The 23351-nt window shown below is 36.5% G+C and overlaps 1 protein-coding gene across 6 annotated transcripts in view; it reads right to left on the reverse strand.

Moving 5' to 3' along the window:
- Positions 1-4371: 4371 nt before the first annotated feature.
- The window catches only part of LOC138710683 (monocarboxylate transporter 14), a 261013-nt gene continuing 242033 nt past the window's right edge, over positions 4372-23351 (reverse strand). For all 6 annotated transcript variants that reach the window (XM_069841744.1, XM_069841740.1, XM_069841742.1 and 3 more), the window contains 5 exons: positions 19783-20549; positions 17106-17328; positions 14652-14891; positions 12684-12809; positions 4372-10572 (listed from right to left, as the gene is read on the reverse strand). In XM_069841744.1, the coding sequence (XP_069697845.1) occupies positions 10427-10572; positions 12684-12809; positions 14652-14891; positions 17106-17328; positions 19783-20549 (1502 nt within the window). In that variant the 3' untranslated portion in view covers positions 4372-10426. The remainder of the gene's footprint in view (positions 10573-12683; positions 12810-14651; positions 14892-17105; positions 17329-19782; positions 20550-23351) is intronic.

Below are 23351 nucleotides of genomic sequence, written 5' to 3' on the forward strand. Positions count from 1 at the left end.
ATTTTGGAACTACTGTGTGAAAAAACATATTTTCAGCATGACTGATATCGGCGATTTATTTTCGGTACTATGCTATTTGTTTCGTACGTGTACAACCATTTCATTTTTATGGGTTATTTAAAGACGCTGTATCAAATACGAGATTTTTTTATGGTGAAGCCCCTTTTTCTCACAATTCTTTAGTGCGTCGCACATTGGCTTGTAGAACATAGCAAATATGAAATTTGATATCATTTTAAAAATAAAACAATTTAATTATACGCAAAATAGTCACATGTTTAAATGTTCATAAAACAACTTTTAAAACAATAATACAATTCATTCATTCATTCATTCATAGTTTTCTATCCAAGGGCAGGTCCTTCGCTGCAAATCCAGCATTCCAATCTTCCCAATTAATAAGACTTCCAGAAAAAAAAATATGTAAATTATTCCTTGTAATTTTATTACTTTCAACCCATCTTACCATATTCTAGGTAGGCTCATTACTGCCCTCACATAAGCCCGACATTGGTCCCTATCCTGTGCAAGATTAATCCAGTCTCTATCATCATATCCCACCTCCCTCAAATCCATTTAAATATTATCTCCCATCTATGTCTCGGCCTCCCCAAAGGTCTCTTTCCCTCCGGCCTCCCAACTAACATTCTATAAGCATTTCTGGATTCGCCCATACGTGTCACATGCCCTGCCCATCTCAAAGTCTGGATTTAATGTTCCTAATTACGTCAGGTGAAGAATACAATGCGTGTAGTTCTGTAACTTTCTCCATTCTCCTGTGACTTCATCCCTCTTAGCCCCAAATATTTTCCTAAGAACTTTATTCTCAAATATCCTTAATCTCTGTTCCTTCCTCAAAGTGAGAGTCCAAGTTTCACAACCATACAGAACAACCGGTAATATGACCGTTTTATAAATTCTAACTTTCAGATTTTTTGACAGCAGACTAGATGACAAAAGCTTCTCAACCGAATAATAAGAGTCATTTCCCATATTTATTCTGCGTTTAATTTCCTCCCGATTGTCATTTATATTTGACACTGTTGCTCCAAAATTGCACACTTATCTTGTTAACGTACAAAAATTGTACCAACTCTAAAATTCATTCCTGAACATCTATTGCTCAATACCTTCGTTCAGCACTGCTCAGTCCATTAACATTTAATTTAAATCTATAGATTTTCCGTAACTAATTACTTCATGCATATCTCTGATATCATTTTCTCCATGGTCATTTTCGTTTCTGAAGTTTTTTCAAGTCCAATGAGGTGTCGTAGTTTTGCACATTTACATTGGAATTTTATCGCGTTTTTATACTCTAGTAGCAAAAAGCGACAAATACGACTGTGACTTAAGCCATGCGTGCTTTGAAAAGTGAAAGCTGGCCAGGCCACGAGACCACAAAAAAAGTGACTTAAGGTTGGTTCGCAATATACCGGGAACGGAAACGACGAGAACGAGAACGGAAATAATGTTAAATTAATTTAAATGTGAGCATTCACAATAGTTAACTGTGAATTCTCACATTTAAATACATTTATTTTAACAATATTTCCGTTCTCGCTCTCGTTGCCGTTTCCGTTCCCGGTTTATTGTGAACCAGCCTTTACTTGCAGCTTTCCGAGTGCAACTTCAAAGCCCGCGAAAACATACGAAATACAGACACCAGGTCAGGACAGAACATTTCGGAACTCAGAAACAAATTTTAATGCTAGTCAAGTGTATATACATCACAAAGTTTTCAAATATTTCTACGACTCTATATTCTTCATTGAAATATATATAATATGCTATATAAAAACAAAATTTTAGTTTAAGTCAAGTGACTGAGGCCGGGCCTCACTTGCCTCTGTTAATATGTCGCCTTCTCAGATCGCTAACATTTGTTCGCAGTTCACGTGCTTGCGTTCTGCTGCATCCTTTGATCCGAAGATCGCGCCACCGCATATTACGCGAGTCACCAAGGCGCATTCTAACCGAGGGAGCTACACTCCCCGGTCTGCCGTAGTCAACTGTAGAGTCTCTGGGATTTGTGCAGCTTTCCCAGAGAGATGACAACTGAAGGCGAATCCCGGAATCACGTCTGTCACGATCTTCTGGTCGACCTTAAACTATTAAGATATACATTCATTGAAGGTAATGACGGCGAAATGAGTCGAGATCAGACGCTGAAAGTTACCCAGAAATTCTGCTTCAAGTGGTGGGGGGGGGGAAACTCCAGCCAGGTAACTTGTCGCAACCAGGATTTCAATCGTTAAACGATCAGACAAGCAAATCGTACTTCACAGTGGTGGACAATAGACAATATAGTTTTGGAATAACAAAACGGTTTTAGAAAGGAAAGATCTTGTGCGGATGGTATATTTATCCTAAAACAATAATTTGAAAAACAAAGAGAACTTTAACTTACCGATTTATGTAGCCTTTGAGAAGGTCTTTGATAAAGTGGATAGGAATATACTTGGGAACGTAACGCTCAAAAAGACATCTCACAACATAAGCAATATATAGCCTGCATGTAAATAAAAATAACATCAAGAGAGAAATCCAGACATGACAATAAACTGTGGAGTCAGACAAGGGTGTCCTCTGTCACCGTCACTTTTTAACCAGTATATTGATGACCTTATGCAAAATGGGAGATGAGTTTAGGCTACAATACTAAACTGTCAATTTAATAATAATAATAATAATAATAATAATAATAATAATAATAATAATAATAATAATAATAATAATTTATTTTAACTGGCAGAGTTAAGGCCATTCGGCCTTCTCTTCCACTCAACCAGTATGATAAAAAATTACTACAATGCTATACTATCTATTATTCGCTGATCACCAGATAACAAGCAGCGAAGACATACAAAGAGCAATTTTCAAATTAAATTAAGCAAAGAATAAAACATGAAAATTTCCGTAGAGAAAACAAAAAGTTTGGCCCGTAAGGCACTAAATATAGCCACACCAAAGATAATTATGCAAAGAATAAAACATGGAAATTTCCGCAGAGAAAACAAAAATTTTGGCCTGTAGGGCACTAAATACAGCAAAAGCAAAGATAATTAAGCAAAGAATAAAACGTGAAAATTTCCGTAGAAAAAACAAAAATTTTGGCCTGTAAGGCACTAAACACAGCAAGAGAAAAGATAATTAAGCAAAGAATGAAGTATGAAAATTTCCGTAGAAAAAAATGTTGGCTTGTAAGGCAAGAGCAAAGATAATTGAATAAAAAATAATAAAACAGGTTAATACTTTTAACTATCTAGAATACCATGTATCGTTGATTTATAAGCAAAACACATTAAGTCAAAAATATTATCTCTGAGAAAAAAGACATTTTGAAAGCTCTTAACAAAAGTGATTCCTAAAAATATTTTTAGCAAGTTGTTTCTCTTTAAGTGTATTTCAATTTCCAATTCTAAGTTTATACACGTACATTATGTACAATATATACGCCTTTTTCTCAGAAGTAATATTTTTGACTTACTAAATTGAAAATAAAATTCCTTTGGAGACCGAAAAGTTACATTTGTTGGGATCAAATTTCTGCACAAGGACAAAACTACAAGCTTACAGTCATTTATCATCATAAAACACTGCTCTCTTAAATTGACAGATCATCTTGGGAATTAAATCAAGGCTTTCCCAGAACACGCTATGAACTATTTCATATAAAACAATTTTTATCTAGAAAAGGAAGCAAAAATGAGCAAACTTTTATTTAACTTTTTTCTTTGAAATATCTCGAAGAATAAGTCTCTAAAATCAATGACACTACTTATGGTTCCCATGGAACAACTAGAAGGAATTTAAATAGAACAAGAAAGGTAATATAGGCCTAATTTAAATTTTATGAAGTAATGGCGGTTCCGTTTTTCCTATATGGTTCTAAATTTTGGATATCAGCAAGAAAACAAGAATGAAGCTGCGGAAATAAAATTCCTAAGTCGTGTAGCGGGCCACACAAAATTGGACAAAAAAAGAAGACATCATAAAGGAACTGAAAATATTCAAATTACATGACAAAATAGCTCAACGTAGAGCCAATTGGGTGGAGCATGTCAATAGAATGTACGAATCTCGTATCAAAAAAACTTTTTTTATAATCCAAGAGGAAGAAGGGCCACTGGTAGATCTAGAAAACATTGGATTTAATAGTATAATCCTTCATGAGAACGGGACAAGACTATTTGGCTTAATCCATGTGATGGTGATGGTGATGATGATGATGATGATGATGATGATAATGAGCCAAGAGATACATTTACAACTCTAACTTAAAAACGATTTATGAAGTATTAAAGTTATAGTCTATTACTATTTGATATCTCCATTCCAAAAACTTTTGATAAATGTTCAAACAGTATGTAACGAAATGCCAACATTTTATTAAACTCTTAAAATTGTAAAGTAACATTTCTATTTACAATACATTACATTGGTAGTCAACAAGTGTAAAACAGACAGCTCTTACATGCACACCTACTTATGTATTTTTAAACATATTTTTTTCTAGATAATTACTTTTGTACTTAAAATAAAACTTACTTTACATATAAATTCCTGAATATCATGGCATGTCTGAAAGAGCTTACCCCGTATTCGAGCGGTTCAAATGGTGTTTAAAATGACACGTGACTTCCGTATACTAACTGAAATGGTCACGACTGTCTGTGCTACCTGATGACCAAGTGAATGTTCTTGTTGACAAACATGTCGATTATAACCATCCTTTTCTTCCTCCTCACTTTGAATGATAAAAATATCATCTTTCCAGATTTCGTCTTGCCATATTATCTTACGAGGACAACAGACATTATTTTATGCTTTTGATTTACATTAAGAAAGTTTTTTTTTATATTTAATCGCACATTAAATTTATATACCGTATCATTTTATTTCTTACTTTCTTTACTTATGTTATGCATTTTTACATTACCTTTTAACTAATTAAAAATATTATTTCCCTTAAATTATTTCCAGAACAGTTGCTTGCTCCAGCGTCAAAACTCCACATTAACGAAACGTAACTGGTATAAGTTTTTATTGTTTTATTTTTCACACTTAACAGTCAAATATTTTAAAATTTCTGTACTATCGTAGTCGTAATAAGTTTTTTAATTTCTAGAGTTTGTAGCAACTGGAGCTCTCGGCAACTTACTCCTCTGGAGCTCACGGCAACTTTACTCCTCTGGAGCTCACGGCAACTTTACTGCTCTTGACGTTAATGGCAACTTCAGTCCCTTCTAACCACATCTTCTTGGACGACCTTTTTTTTCTTCTTTTCTTTGACACCCAATCCATTATCAAGTTTGGCAGTAGCCTATGTACTCAGACATATTTTCGTCAATAATTTTAGTGCTATAATATCTAGAGTCTAATTTACTTCGTTTGCTACAATTACTGCTTTTATACGCTCTTTTTAATTATGTAAAACATGACAGATCTGTGAGCCTTCTCGAAACACCTATGCCAGTAGCCAAACTTCCATTCTGAAAGCTTTACAGAACACAGCCAAACCAGATAATGCACAGTCTGTTAAATATTTCCCATTTCTGCCTTAAGCGATGTTTTATATGGCGCACTTTTTCCTCCCATTGGCGCTATTTACCATGCTACAAAATTTCGAAAGTTTCTCATATTGAAGGGCTTAAAAATGGTGGAGGTATTACGTAACCTGTACGGCGTACAAGAATTACTCAGCTGTCCTGGTTATTATGTGTGAATACTGCATGCTATTATGAGAATATTTTTAAATGACTGTATAAATGTATAAATCTGAAGTGTCAAGAATAAATTAACAAATTGGTTTTCAATATGGCATTAATATTTAATTACTGTAAGAAGTTAACAATAATCCAGAGGAAGTCTTAAAAATGAACCAATGTGCTATGCAATATTGCATTAATTTTTTTAATTGGTTATTTTACAACGCTTTATCAACTGCTATGTTTATCTAGCGTCTGAGTGAGATGAAGGCGATATTCAGACAGCGGATTTTCGGTCGCTACACAGCGACAAGACGTCACGTCCCTTGGCGTAAGGAGGGAGAGTAGCAATGACTTCAACCATCTCCCTGCAACTGACGTAAACCTAACATTCGGTATCGGGACCGAAAATCCGCTGTCTGGTGAAAATGCTGGTGAAATGAGGTCAGGGTCCAGCGCCGAAAGTTATCCAGCATTTGCTCTTAATGGATTGAGGGAAAACCCCGGAAGAAACCTCAACCAGGTAATTTGTCCCAACCAGGATTTGAACCCGGGTCCGCTCGTTTCACAGCCAGACGTGCTGATCATTACTCCACAGCGGTGGATATATTGGGGATTATATTACAAAATGCGTAAAATAACTTTGTTTAACTTTTAATATACTTTCACTGCAATGATATGTTTTTGATAAAAAGTGTCATAAAATTTAACTAAACATTTAGCAAATTGAATATAAAAGTAAATAAATATCATAAGTAGGGAGCGAATGTTGATGAAAAGTCATCTTATTTTTCACATTAGGACGATGCCTATTAATATATAAATCCTTTCTATGTTAATATCAACGCAAACAAATAATTTTTCTTATATTGCATTTTTGACATTTTTGAACTAATAGGTCATTTTTACATTTTTTTTCGGAATTGTTTGGTCGTTTTTAATATTTTGAAGAACTTTTAGATCATTTTGAATGCATTTTACTTCCTTCTTTACATACAGTATTATAGGCCTGTTAAATATTTTTCTAAGTAAACAGATCAGTAGTAGGCCCTACTAGTAATTACCTACTGAATAATGAATAACAGTGAAGTTTGAGCTTTATAGTTTGGAACAAACTCTAAAGTCCATCCCTCATTTCACTGAAGGCTTCACCTCATACAACAAAAGTAATATAAAATGCTTGACAACAGCTAAGTTTAAGTGAGGGCTTTGACCGCTACTGTTCTTCTTTGGTATGAGGGTGTCTTTAGAATTTATGTTTGGAAGAGGGGGCAATTTTCCTGGACAATAGGACGTTGTGTCCCCATTATGGTTCGGAAGGGATGTACTATAGTAGAAAATATTTTTAACACTAAGATTGCAAGAATGCACGCTGCACCCACAATTTATTTTGTCATTTACGTATACTCCCCCGATTTGAAGGTCTGGTAACAAAAGTGAAGAGCGGCAGGAGGAGGAGACGGAGAATAAAGGCACCGACATGAACCAACCCTGATTGAAACACATTGTAAAATCTCATTAAAATCTATAGTTTTCCCTTAAAACTTTAATTTTTTGCATGCTCTTTTCCTTTATCTTAGTCAAATTCCAGGAAGTTGCCTCCTCTCTTCGACATTTTCAGGGCAGTCATTGAAACAAGGTGACTAAATTTTAAGAAGTTGTGGTACGAGTAGGCCTACGGTGAATAATATTTAAATGTCATTTTCTTTTAATTTTATATCATTTTTCCATTTTTAAGGGCATTTTATTTATCATTTTAAGTAGATTTTTAGGTCATAAACATCCGCCTCCTAATCATAAGAGATTACTAGGCCCGGATTTTTATGTATAAATCAAAGTGCGAAATATATGTACATAAAAATGTAGTACATATTGGGGGAAATATGTAATTAAATATGTAATATTAATAAAATATGTAATTTAAAATCGGTATTTATTAATGTATTAAATTCACAAAAATGTCGTCACAATTTAACTGGTCAGTTGAAGTGGGAGGATGCAGCGTGAAAAGTCGATTTGCCATTTTCACCCCATTATATAGCATGCCAATACAACTTGTCTCTGCCACAATATATGCTTTTTCTTGTGCATTAAGATTTCCTAAGAAATATTTTTGTGATTCACACATAATGGTATTTTGACTTATCTGTCACCCGACCAAAACCCCTCGCTAATAGCCTACTTTCAATTTGTAACAAAGTTAAATGACCGGCGCACCTAACCTTCACACATTCTGAGAAAGCATTAATACAAATGTATAGACTTGAGCCACTTCAAACTACTGTGTTTGATAGACAAAGGGTTAAAATTCTCAGTTTTATGTTTATTTTCAATTTTAAAAGAACTATGCTCTTAAGTCAGCGTTAGAAATTTAAGTACAGTATAATATACTGTAGTTGTGAACGGAACAGAACTACGTCAGTTCTGGGCCTTCCCTCTTTACCAGCGTGATGTATTATAGTGAGAACAAAAGCCAGCCCTCCAGGCCGTGTTATAGGACAAGGACGTCAAGATTTATCTCGAAGTATAGACATATGAAAGAAAATTCAATACTTTATTCTGAAAAATAAAATGAATTTAATAAAAAATTAAAAACTCAATAATTGCCTAGATATATGTACAAAAATGTGACATTCTTTATATAATATGTAAAATATGTAATACAGAGTCTTTCATAAGTAACGAGTCTATGAAAAATCAACTATTTTGGATAATTTTTTGAAATGATGTTCATCCTCACGAGAAAGAACCCTTCCCGGTGTCGTACAGTCGATTTGGAAACAAGCACCCCCTCCCCTCGTCGCCAGAAGAAGCTACTTATCCATGTGTAATGTGCATTTTGTGCCAACTTAAAATCACCTGGAGCATGGCCTTCTATACGCCAAGAATAATGGTACACGGCCATGCCTATACACATTGTTGTGACAGATTGGAATGATAAAATTCCACGCAGCTGCTTAACATTATTGCAGAAGAGAAAAGTTGCTGCCTGGTTTGAACTTTGAAATAGTGTCGCTCAAATTAAGCGTTTATTCCATAGACGAAGTGTTTCCAGGCAGGTGGATCGTTCGCACAGGTCCAATCCGTTGGCCTCCGCGATCACCTGATTTGACTCCCCTGGACTTCTTTTTCTGGGGATTCATCAAGAATTGTGTCTATGCGACTAAGCCACGCACCATTCCTAAATTAGTTGAACTAACTGAACACACGATAGAAATGATTATGCCTGAGATGCTCACCAGAGTCCATGAAGAGTTGATACGTTGCTTACATTTGTGCATTCAGCAGAACGGAAGACATTTTGAAAATTGTACACCATAATTTGTCAACGATTGAAACTGTTTTTACATTTATGTGTTTTAATAAAGGTTTAAAACACTATTTTTTCTTTTAATAGCTCTGGCGTCGAGCGGAGGGGGTGTTTGTTTCCAAATCGACTGTACGGCACCGGGAGGGGTTCTTTCTCGTGAGGATGAACATCATTTCAAAAAACTATCCAAAATAGTTGATTTTTCATAGACTCGTTACTTATGAAAGACCCTGTATTACTAAGAAAGTGTAAAAATATGTACATTTTAAAGGAAACTCAACTATAACCAGATCAGAACCACAAATCGCCGATGTGTAGTCTACAAGTAAAGAAATATAATTACATAAGAATCCGAGCCCTAGAGATTACATTTTCATAACAAATTTCGAGTTTGTAACTGAAAATCTTATCCTAGAAAAGTCCGATAAAATATATCTATTTTTTTCGTTTTGAATTTTCTCAGAGTAACTGATTTGCAAACACGTCTACTAATTTAGGTTATCCATATTTTGGCGGTAAGTTCAACATTCTATTATTTCTTCTCTTTCCGTCGCTAGTGCGTAAATGGAATAATTGTAGGGCGTTGACTGTGTATGTTCCAGTTGACTGTGCTCGAAATTAAATCCATTGGCGCTCCTTTTCATGTGAACTGTTAGATTTTCGATAAATATAAACCAGTGAACAACGCCTTTTGCAGTGTTCGTGTAACGTAAACAAAGAAGAGTATTGTTAAATGAATGAAAATTACATGCATCTTGCGTTTTTCACATATCAAGATTTATACGCAGTTTCAATTTTCAAGACTTGAAAACGATTGCTATGTTGTATTTCATTGGTGTGTAACTATGCAAGCTTTATTCAGTCTTCTTATACTTCAGTTTCGTAGTTGAAGTTATCAGTATTATACCAGAAAGCTTAGATTCTTCTCAGCCACCTTAATCATGATTTGATTTATGCAACAGAACAAAATATCATATTCACAGATTTCTACAGTATTCACCATTGTAGATTCATTTCATGGGTCAACATTTTTCATCGCAACAGGATTTCATGGCTTACATGGTGTTTTATGCTATTGGAAGTCACGTTTTTGTATCAAGCACTAAAGTTCTGAAGTTATTATGTTAAGAGTATTATCACAATACCAAAATCGCAGTCTTTCTGATTGTCGAATTCTTCAATCGATAATTGACACAGTTATCCCTATTATTCTGAAACAGACGCACACAAAAATATCTTGCAACAACGATGTCCTAACCAATCTAATAAGTCTTCAGCGAGCTATATGGAACGTTATAAAATTAAATATTGTCCACATCTATTTAAAAAAGCAGCACCGTTTTGTAGATTCAGTTTTTTTTTTAAACGTTAGTATTTAAACACTCAATTACTAAAAACCTCGCGTTCAAACAGCCGCCGAGGTTCGAGTTCGCTGCATTTCCCACTTGTTGACTCTGTTCAGTGGGTAGCAGAGGATGGCAGAGACAAGAATCAAACTACCGGAGAGGTAGAAGGAGGCGTCGTAACTGCCTGTGGCATCCATGAACGAACCTGAAACAAGAAAGGCATATTACGCACATAAACTACATTACTGTATTAAGGAAAACGAAATCTGATCTGATAAAGGTATACAGATGCATTTAAATAAAGAAAACTATCTTTCTTTTAGTTAACCGAAGGTACTCGTATGCTAAATATCTAATAGATATTATTGTTATACGAACAATACGTCTTAGCGAATGTTTCCGATATTTCTGTCGACCGTCCAGCAGCAGATCACCACCACTACAGCCACTACAGTGAAACCTCTTCTTACGGACACTCCTTATATACGGACTCAAATAATTATAAATTTAATTCTAGTACACTCAGACACGGACACGGATAGCTGTTTCACAGTCCTAAAGCTTGCTTTACCTCCTGACTGCGATAACATTAGGATTAATCAGGATCCGTCTGTGCTTATATGTTTAACAAATATTGGTTGTTATAATACTTGTCACATTAGTTTATTCAGTTTTTAACGTTTTCGGCTTGAATAAGCCATCTTCAGGAAAGTTATATGCCTAGTTACATGAATGAAATTGGTACATGTGTATATAGTACAAAATAGATGAATCAGTTGCGACTACAGAGATGCCATCACAGTTCATACGATATTGAATCACCTTCATTCTAGTCAGCATTGGACACTACCACAGATGATGCAACATATAGTAATTGTAACAATATTGCACATGTTTTAATATTTTTGTATTTTAATAACCTTTGACCATGGCTCATATAGCCCTTGTTTTAATATTTTAATCAATTTATGTTCAATATTTATCACCATAGAGACTTGTAATTTCAACTGATTCATCTATTTTGTACTATATACACATGTACCAATTTCATTCATGTAATTAGGCATATAACTTTTCTGAAGATGGCTTATTCAAGCCGAAAACGTTAAAAACTGAATAAACTAATGTGACAAGTATTATAACAACCAATATTTGTTAAACATATAAGCACAGACGGATCCTGATTACTCCTAATGTTATTGTATTAGCTTATCGGTCCTCATTATGCCTTTTAAATTTCCTGACTGCGGACAGAATTTGGATTTTAAGACCTAATGTGTTACAAAAATTGAAAATTTAGTTTTGAGAACTGCACAGAAATTCCTGAACATGAAAGAAGACAATAAGGGTCTCGTAGGGTACCACTAGCCCAGCCGGCTACCCCTTGTTAGGTTCAAGCGGATGGATAAACAAAATCATAAAATTTAACCTGTCTCATGGGTCCAAGGTTTCCGCGATCGTGAAATTATATTCGACACATGATAGGGTTAGTAGGATTATTCTCTTCACTTCAATCAATTGTTCTGTTTCGAGAGACATGGCACCTGAACGTAAAGGTTAAGTCGAAAACTGTTTATTACAGTATTGCATAACTGTAGACCTAGAATAAAATTGCATGGCACAGTACTGTATTTTCCTTTTTCGGTCTTATCCACTGCAGTTCAAAATTGCAAAGAATTTACTGTAGTACAGTATACTGTATTTAGAATTAAACTACAGTAATAGCCTACATATCATTTTACTGTTAGGTTGGAGAGCCTCCCTCCCAATAAAGGACACCTCCCAGATGCGGACATATTGTTACGTCCCTTCGATGTCCGTAAATGAGAGGTTTCACTGTACTTCCATCCTTGAACTTTCAGCGCTTTTCCTCGGGTTAAAACTTATGTAGGCTCTACTATGTTACATTAATAATAAAGGTTAGGATTATTAGGGGTAACTTTCGTAGAATAAACGGAGGGGAAAAGGTGCTAAAATAAGACAAAAAGTGAACATGAAGGTGTCATTTCGCTCAATTATTTCGGCAAATGTTAAATTGCCTTCACGGCATCGGTTGTGGAGGTGGGAGGGAGGACATGCCACTGTTCGGCTGACAGAAACATCGCGAACGTTTCTTGGGACGGACTGTATATTATTGCTCTGAAGGTAGCACCTTTGTGTAGTCCCTAAACATTGGAGATGTTAAGTTCCAATACACGATGATGGAATACCAAAAAGTCTGCTTTTGTTCACAGATTTTCCTCTGTATATTCTTCACTTTAAGTGTAAATAAGCAACATAAATTAACAATTTTCAAAGTTGTGAATGCAACCTCACCTGCCAGAGGAGAGCCGATAGTGGCGGCGATGCCTTGGAAGAGCAGCAGCAAACCGAAGGCGTTGGTCAGCTTATCCAAACCCAGCAGATCCACGATGAGGATGGACCTCAGCGACGCAAAGCACGCTGCAAGCATACAATCAGTCCACTGTTGCAAAGCCTATGGTAGGAGAAATGGGGTCCTCGTTGTCATACTCATATGGTGTTTCTGTGGCTGAAGAAACACTCTGGTTCTAGTGGACTAAATTGTACACGACTGTCAGAAAACCCCTCGAGAAAACTTGTGAGTACATCACCTTGAGACATTTTTTCCTTGATAATTTTAGGTTCCTGTAGAGAGACGGGACACCTGGAGCGTTAAAGCTTTCATTCACTCTCTCACGCTCTCTTTCATTCACTCCCTGAAACTTCCTTTCGTTCAACTCCCTCCATGCTTTCTTTCTATCAATTCCTCAAACGCTTTCCTTCAACTTCTCTCAACTTTTCTTTTCAATCAACTCCTCTCACTCTTTCTTTCAGTCAACTCCTCTCAGGCTTTCTTTCAATCAACTCCTCTCAGGCTTTCTTTCAATCAACTCCTCTCAGGCTTTCTTTCAATCAACTCCTCTCAGGCTTTCTTTCAATCAACTCCTCTCACGCTTTCCTTCAATCAACTTCTCTCACGCTTTCCTTTAATCAACTTCTCTCACGCTTTCCTTTAATCAACTCCTCTCACGCTTTCTTTTAATCAACTCTTCTTTCAACCAACTCCTCTCACGCTTTCTTTCAATCAACTCCTCTCACGCTTTCCTTTTTCCTTTAATCAACTCATCTCAAGCTTTCCTTTTTCCTTCAATCAACTCCTCTCATGCTTTCCTTCAATCAACTTCTCTCACGCTTTCCTTTAATCAACTCCTCTCACGCTTTCTTTTAATCAACTCTTCTTTCAATCAACTCCTCTCACACTTTCCTTCAATAAACTCCTCTCACGCTTTCTTTCAATCAACTCCTCTCACGCTTTCCTTCAATCAACTTCTCTCACGCTTTCCTTTAATCAACTCCTCTCACGCTTTCCTTCAATCAACTTCTCTCACGCTTTCCTTCAATCAACTCCTCTCATGCTTTCCTTCAATCAACTCCTCTCACGCTTTCCTTCAATCAACTCCTCTCACGCTTTCCTTCAATCAACTTCTCTCACGCTTTCCTTCAATCAACTCCTCTCACGCTTTCCTTCAATCAACTTCTCTCACGCTTTCCTTTAATCAACTCCTCTCATGCTTTCCTTCAATCAACTCCACTCATGCTTTCCTTCAATCAACTCTTCTCACGCTTTCCTTCAATCAACTCCTCTCACGCTTTCTTTCAATCAACTCCTCTCACGCTTTCCTTCAATAAACTCCTCTCACGCTTTTCTTTAATCAACTCCTCTCACGCTTTCTTTCAATCATCTTTCAATCAACTCCTCTCACGCTTTCTTTCAATCAACTCCTCTCACGCTTTCTTTCAATCAACTCCTCTCACGCTTTCTTTCAATCAACTCTTGTGTCAATCAACTCCTCTCACGCTTTCTTACAATCAACTCCTCTCACGCTTTCTTTCAATCAACTCTTCTTTCAATCAACTTCTCTCACGCTTTCTTACAATCAACTCCTCTCACGCTTTCTTTCAATCAACTTCATCATGCTTTCTTTCATTACTTCCCCCACTAGCTTTCTTTCATTCACTTCCTGACTTTCTCTCATTCACTCCTTCACTCTTTCTTTCATTCACTCCTTAACTCATTCTTACATTCATCCCTTCACTTTTTGTTTCACCTCTCATTTTCTTTCATTCTGTCTGAAGTTGGTTCATGCATTGGAGCAGTATATTTAGCAGCCCATGATGAATATTATAGAATCCTTTCTCACAGGATCACTCTCTGAGACATCCTGTTTTTTTTGACGTGAACATTAACGGAGAGACTCTCCGAATCGTTTTCGACATTCTTACCCATCGCGAGGCCGAAGACGGAAGAGTAGAAGATCTGGTAACCGAAGGAGAGAGAAATGCCGCTGAAGATTGTGGCGATTCCTCCGATTGTGAGAGCCACGTTGTTGATAAAGAGGGCATCCACCCCTGGGAGGCTGGAGACCACGCCGCAGGCCACTCTGCCGATGGTGTTGGTGATGCCGATGGTGGACACCAACCAAATCGCCAAGGACGACTCCATACCACTCATCTCGGCGCGGTCTGAGACGGAGAAATATGTGCGTATGAATACCACTACCACTACACCGAGTGGCAGACAAGAGGATTACTTTTGTGATGGAATAGATTTCTATGAAATGCAGGTGCAGGCAACATAAATATATTACACTCGCTAAGATCAATAGTTCTGCTTCTACTAAACTAGCCCTGCTAATGAGTAGGGACCGGATTTTTATGTAATTACATATTATATTCTTTTCAAACTAACCGTATATAAATAACAAATCTTTGCGAATCTTGTAATTACCATTAATATATTAAAATTTGATACTATATATTTTTACATATTTACCTCATATTACATATTATGGCTTGGTATTACATAAATCTACATATTTAGGGGGTTTTATTCATTTTTACTTCTTTAAAAGGAAAAAGAAAACTGTTGCTGTGAAATAAGCCTTTTTACCTACCCGAAAAAGGATATATTTCGGGACGAAACATAACATCTAAGTTCCAGGAAGTAAAAGAGGCACTCACCCCTTACATCCCACTGTAAATATGAATGAACAAAAGGCAACCTTTCTCATACAACTACCTTATATTGTAAAAATCAAGGAGGGAATAATCTCATACGCATAAGCGGACGACATAGTAGTAGGGTCTAAAGGCCTTCCAATCATAAACATGTGTCTAAGAAGTGCATGTTGTTTCTCAATGACCAGGGTTCCATATCTTACCGTAAATATTTCAGAAGTATTCTGTTCTTTCAAAACAGGAGGGATCCTTCTGTCAGAAACAGTTCAGCATGTTCGTGATGTCGAGAAAAAAACTTGGCAGTCTTAGTGGATCTACAGCACGTGTGTTACAAGAAAAATACAGAAATGTGTTAAACAACAGTGGGTTTCACACTATGTGTAAGATTTCATGTGTGTGTTCAGTACAAGATAGTGTTCCGCGATAATCGTCAGTTATTTGTGATGGACAACTTGAGAAAGAATCTTATTGTGTACTCTAATTCTTCAGCAGTTGGCGAGAGAGCATAATTTATACTGGTGAGTACTGCATATTGTTTATATTCACATAAAATGATTGAAACATACGTATTACTCGTTGCACGAATGACTGCCGATTTCGAGAGAGACATTGGCGCTGCGTTATCTATCTCCTACGGTCCTACGCAGTGTTTATGCTTTAGTTCGCCTACTGGCCGCCGGCAACGAGTAACGAGTAATAATTAAATATTTTGTGCGAGATCGTGCGTATTTGCTTGTTTTCCGCACAGAACCAATACGCGGTAAGTGTGAAATACCACATTCAGTATTCCCAAAGTAACACACACAATTTCCCTCTTCTTACCGCTTAAGCGCGACATTCATTTTACTGCTTTAGGCTTTTAACATATTATTTTTAGAGACGTTTAACATAGAAATAATTATACATTGGAAACTTACCACTGCAATTTCACCTAAATTGCAATGTTAATTACTGTTTTTAAATATTTGCAAAAATTAAGTAAAATCTACTACTCCACGAAACTTATTGCATTCCTGATACAAGTAACATTAAGGAAGCCGTGAAAAAATCAACAAGATTCCAGATGCCGATGTTATTACTGCAATATGTTATATAAATAATATTGTTAAAATATTAAAATGAAAAATAAATCATTACATAACCTTACCGTTTGTTTTAAGTTCGCATTTATAGACTGGGGGAAAAAAAAGACAGACGTATATCACGACCTGCTGGAGTATAGTAAACACAGAAAACATTTTATAGCAACAATGTTGAAGAAAGATATTTTGTTTTTCCGAAGTTGCCGTCATTAAACAGAAACCAACATGGAGATTTCATTGCAAGTAATTAGAAATTCGCACAAAATAATGTACGATACACGAGCGGTATGTTTGTTTTCATGTTCTCGGAAATTAAGGAAATTAAAAAAGCTCAACTACGTTTCGCTTTTTCAATCTTTTCCTCGAACATGAAAACGTCAACATACCGCTCTTGTAACGTATATTACTATTTCCTTTTCTGTTAAATATTTTTCCCGATTTTAGCATCTAATAATTAAAGTTCTAATTATTTACTCATTTTTCCGAGCCAGAGCCAGAAAATACGGACATTTCGTTACTTTTTTACTTATACGATAAGGACACGAACATGGATCTCAAAATACAAACTCTCCGTACAAATATGGATGTAGGGCTACCCTACCAAAAAGCTAAGTAGGGTATCGGGATGAGGACCTACCAGTGAGGAACATGAAGGGCACGTAGAAGCCCATCATCGTGATGAAACCACTGAGGGACAACAGCAGGAACGTAGGCGACCTGAGCAAGGACATGTCGAGCATGGTGGTGAGGGTGCGGCGCACCGCCTCTGGACACAGTTTGCATTCCTGCGACGCCTCTTCCTCCACGTCTTTCTTGGTGGGCAGCCGCGTCACCGACATGTGGTACCCCACTGAACTGATCTGCAACATAAAGTTGGGTTAAAGACCTGCATGTATCCTATTCTTTCTCTGTATCTTAAACGACCGGCTTTTTGTTAATTCGTCCCGCGTAATTTTTATAATCTCTTAATATCTGCACTTGCAACAATATTGGGAAGTAACAATAATTATTAGAGGCGAAAAACTCGCTCCGGCGCCGGGGATCGAACCCTGGTACTTGGGTCTACGTACTAAGTGCTCTAACCACTGAGCTACGTCGAAGTTCAATCCACAGCACCGGACTGAATCCTCCCCACCTCTAGTGTTTTTCCCTTTGTGGTCTGACTCCAAGTTCGACATATAATGGCAGTTGACTTAATATATTATGTCAACATACTGTATTTGTCGAACTTTGAGTCAGGCCACAAAGGGAAAAACACTAGAGGAGGGAGATTCGATCCGGTGCTGTGGATTAAACTTCGGCGTAGCTCAGTGGTTAGAGCACTTGGTACGTGGAAAGAAGGACCTAGGTTCGATCCCCGGCGCCGGAGTATAGTATTTAGTATTTAAATTCATTAATATGTCACATCAACGGACGTGTATACGTCACCAAACATCGTAAGATGAAGATTACATTTGTAAAAATTTCTTTCAACCCATAAGCAATGCTGACTAGATCAGACGCTAGGGACAGTACTCTATAACAGAGTCGCCAGTATGAAGGATAATTCCAAGCCTTTGGCGTGAGACGAACTCGATAGCTCAGTGGTAGAGCGCCTGACCGGAGAACAGGAAGTCGCAGGTTCGATTCCCGCTCGAGGTTGTGAAATTTTTCTTTCATACCATGGCAAGATTGTGACTATAATAGTATTTAAATTCATTAATATGTCACATCAACGGACGTGTATACGTCACCAAACATCGTAAGATGAAGTTTATATTTTCTTTAATTGGAAAATGAAATTTACGCTATGTTTATTATTGCGTATTATCAGCATGCGACAGTCGTCAGTTCTTAATACAAAGAATATAAATGGAGATGATGAAGTTTGATGTTCAGAGTCTTTTTAAAACACTATTGGAAACAAGATTATAAAACTGCTGCCGCAGGGGTGTATTCCTAACACCAGAACATAACAAAAAGTTCATATGAACATGGGTCCGCAAACCCTTTGTTAAGGAGTTATGAAAGAAATTCCTGTAGTGACCCCTGATTATGTAATTAACCTCAAACTTGCATTTTTCTCCACTTTCTTCATTACAGTTGGTCATGAGTGTCATGACATTTGTTTTGTTTTATCTGATTGCTACTTTTTCTGTTTTGTGTTATTCACAGTAACATTCATCACATCACAAGATGTATTCAGAAAATTAATGCAGCTTGTTGGTCTACACTTTAAGTGCAAAATCAAATATATTTTAAACATAGTACCGAAAATACGTGATTTTTTATCTTTTTACACAATAATAGCTAATAATAATAATAATAATAATAATAATAATAATAATAATAATAATAATAATAATAGCTAATAATAATAGTAATAACAATAATAATAACAATAATAATAATACTAATAAAAATAATAATAATATTAATAATAATAATAATAATAATACTAATAACAATAATAATAATATTAATAATAACAATAATAATAACAATAATAATAATAATAGTAATAATAATAACAATACCTACTACTTACTTACTGGATTTTAAGGAACCCGGAGGTTCATTGCCGCCCTCACATAAGCCCGCCATCGGTCCCTATCCTGAGCAAGATTAATCCATTCTCTATCATCATATCCCACCTCCCTCAAATCCATTTTATATTATCTTCCCATCTACGTCTCGGCCTCCCTAGAGGTCTTTTTCCCTCCGGCCTCCCAACTAACACTCTATAAGCATTTCTGGATTCGCCCATACGTGCTACATGCCCTGCCCATCTCAAACGTCTGGATTTAATGTTCCTAATTATGTCAGGTGAAGAATACAATGCGTGCAGTTCTGTGTTGTGTAACTTTCTCCATTCTCCTGTAACTTCATCCCTCTTAGCCCCAGATATTTTCCTGAGAACCTTATTCTCAAACATCCTTAACCTATGTTCCTCTCTCAACGTGAGAGTCCAAGTTTCACAGCCATAAAGAACAACCGGTAATATAATTGTTTTATAAATTCTAACTTTCAGATTTTTTGACAGCAGACTAGATGACAAAAGCTTCTCAACCGAATAATAACAGGCATTTCCCATATTTATTCTCCGTTTAATTTCCTCCCGAGTATCATTTATATTTGTTACTGTTGCTCCAAGATATTTGAACTTCTCCACCTCTTCTAAAGATAAATTTCCAACAATAATAATAATAATAATAATAATAATAATAATAATAATAATAATAGTAATAATAGCAGTAATAATAATAACCATAACAATAACAATAGTAGTAGTAATAATAATAATAATAATAATAATAATAATAATAATATCTGACCTGTGAGGTGTACTGCGGCAATCTGTGTAAACTGGCACTGAAGAAAATATCGTCCCTGTAGAAGGGTCTGACCCCGATCTCCCTGGACCTCGAGCTGCATTCAGACGTCGTCCTGTTCCGCTTCCCAGCCTTCTTGGCTGCCTGGATCACCGCCGCTCTGTCTCCGTTCCCCAACATCTCCGTGTTCTCGTCTGATCCCCGCCTCTCCTCCTGCACTGGCTTCAAGAGCTCGGTGAAGGTAGCCACCTTTTTCATATTCACATCTTCCGGCACAGAGGCCACAACCAAGATGGCCTTCCCGTCCTCCTCCTGGCCCGAGTCTGGGTACGAGGGCACGCTCAGCCTCTTCTGCGACTTGGGCGGGGATGTGTCGCTCATCTGACTCCCGTACAGGACGTTGGTCTGCAGGTTCAGCGAGTGGCTGGACAGTCTCCGGGAACTGGCCAGTGCGGTGGTGCTTCTGGCGAGCACTTGTGCGGCAGTAGGGTACATGTTGTTGTTGCTGGTCTTGAGGAAGCGGCTCCTGGGCCCAGGTCGCGGCTCGGCCGTCATGCTGGTGTTATCCGCGAAACTCGCCAATGATTCACATTTTCTCATTTGGTCGTCTCGCGCCATCTTAATCCGGAGCAAAAGTGGCAACTGTTCGGCGGATGATTTTTTCTGGTCGTCACCGTCAACAATTCCGATGTCTGCTCGTTCTACAGCTACCTTAACAGGCTCCAACGGCCTGAAGAGAGTCCCGAACACAGCGCAGTTCAGGACCAAGCCTACGGAAGAGAATAAGCCGTCATTATTGTTAATATTGTTAATAAAATACAATCTTAGTTCTTCCCTGAAGGAGTAAAAAAACTCGAGAATATGCATTTCCCATTCAGTAAAATGAGCCGGCTGAAAACAGTGGTTAGCAAGTTTTTTATAAACGTAATTATACCTGAAAAGGGAATCTTGCACATCAGGTAGAAGTTCTCTTTTTATTTTTCACTCAATTATACAGAGTGATTCAGTAAAAGCAGGCAAAAATTAAACGGGAAATAGAGGATGCTTTACCGAACATATTGAAATAGGAAACTTGGGTCTGCAAAGCCAAATTAAGACGAAGTCAGTTTCGCTGCAAATATCTGGGTCGACACTGTAGACTACAATACCATCTCATTGGACCAAATCTTCTAGCTGCATGCCTGAACTACCACACATATGCATGTAGGCCATCTTACATTTCGTGCAGAGTTTTGCCTGAGTTGTTGGAAGAATGCCTCACTTCTGTGTAGATGTTCGCAACCATCTGAATGATACATTTTCTGGTCGCTGGATTGGAAGAGGAGGCCCTATTATAATACCACGCGAAATCACTCGACATAAATCCACTCGATTATTAAAAAAAATTACTTTTTTATAATAACTCATTGAACACGGACATGGAATTAATTACCGGGATTGTAGCCAACTCTAATGTGATTAAAAACACGCCGAGGATATTTGAAAAAATGCGGCAGAATCTCGGACGCCGATGTCATGTTTGCATTGCGGTTGGTGACCATCAATTTTAAGGAAATATGAGGTACGAAATGGTACGTAATTAGGTTTGTAAATGATATGAAAAAAATATTAAAATATGTATAAGTAATAGGTGTAAATGTAAATAAGAAATGTAAATTAAATAGAAACAGTAAGAGATAGCGATAGATATGTTAAAATTTATATCTCAATCTGGTTTTGCAAATCCCAAGTTCGCTATATCAAAGTATTCACTAGAGCAGATCCCATTTTCTGCGTAATTTTTGCACGCTTCTGGTGAATTACATGCATGACAGGTTGATGCTTAGTTGCTGCGAGATAATTTTTGTTTTCCCTGGCAAGAAGAAATTCGTCTGAGATTTATTGTAATATTAATGTCATAATATTGTGTTACTAAACATGTCTTGTATTTTTGAATTCATAAGAAAATTTTTCTTAATAATGGGATAAAGAAAATGGGATGTCAAGTAAAAAAAAAAAAAAGGAAAAAAGATTTCCGACATGTTCTTTTGTTTCAGTGTAACCAAGGAACAGGCCTACATTAGAAGACACTAGAACCATTTGTGCCGTTTGTGGGAACACCATCGGACAAAGTACGGTACGAAAATGGTTTTTCTTATTTCAAAGATATCCATTTTAACATAAATGATTCTCCACGTTCAGGAAGAGCATCCGAAATTGAAAAAGGGCGTTTAATTCACGATGATCCACGTCAATCAACACGGAATTTCGTCAACATGATGAAATGTGATCAATCAACCATCGCGCGACATTTGCATGTCATGGGCAAATCTAAAAATTTGGATAAATGATCTTCAGGCCATACATTTTTGTTTGAAATTTTTGGTTAGAGACATTATTCTGGAGGTGGTATCTATGAAAATTTCCAGGACAAATCATCTACTGTATGTCCATATTGTTTCATTCATGATTAACTCGTATAAAAATTATTAAAGAAACAACTCTTTTAATCCGACCTATTAATTTATAGTATCGGTATATAAATATATAATTCCCGAATAAATTAACACGTTAATGTTCATTATGAGAAGAGTCCGTTCAAAATAACCTTGGGAGTCAAAGTGTCGAAAACGACCTTTTCAGTTAGTAGGGACCATAAAAACATGTGTTTGCGTAAGACTTTGAAAATTATTTTTGCAGATCACATAAGTTGTATAGGCCTACTTACATTTCATAATTCAGAAAAAAATGGAATCAAATGTAAATCTGAATGCTAATCTTATATCTCATATAATCCAATGGAATAAACCAAGCCCAATCAAGTGAAATCAAGCCAAATACAACATAATCAAACCAATAAAACTCAAACATTATTTCACTAACTCTAATCCAAACCAACGAAAAATAAAATCTTAACTAAATGCAATTAAAACAAACGAAAAAAGAAATCAAACCAATTTAAATCAAAGAGAATCAAACGAAACGAGTAAAATCCAGTTCAACTGAACCATTCCTAACCCAATAAAATCCTAACCGACCAAAACAAACTTAAAACAACCTAATTCCGACTCGACGAAATAAAATCCAAACCAATCCATCCCAAACGAAACAATTCCATTCCAATGAAACCTAATCCAGCTGAATCCAATTCAATCACAACCAACACATCCTACTGTAACCTTATCTAATCAATCCAAACCGATGTAACCTAACCCAATCATTCCAAAAATCAATTCTACCAACTCAAACATACATTTGAATTCAATCCAATCATATCCAACTTATTCTTACATTATCTAACCCATAAAATCCGACCTAATCCAGCCTAATCTATCATAAACAAACCAATTCTATCCGACTCAAACCTAACAAATTCGAATCAAAACCAAACCAATTTTAATTTTATCTTACCTAATCCGAGGTGATGTAATATAATTTAACTATAAACCAATCCATCCTACTCAAGTCTAACTGATTCTAATCCAATTCGTCATTCTAATTTTATGTAATATATCCTATCCAATCCGATCTGATATGACATAACCTAACCTAACCATTCTCACTAAATACTTCCATTATAACATATTTTAATA

The sequence above is a fragment of the Periplaneta americana genome, chromosome 12 (genome assembly GCF_040183065.1).
Source record: "Periplaneta americana isolate PAMFEO1 chromosome 12, P.americana_PAMFEO1_priV1, whole genome shotgun sequence".
Classification (NCBI taxonomy): Eukaryota; Metazoa; Arthropoda; class Insecta; order Blattodea; family Blattidae; genus Periplaneta; species Periplaneta americana.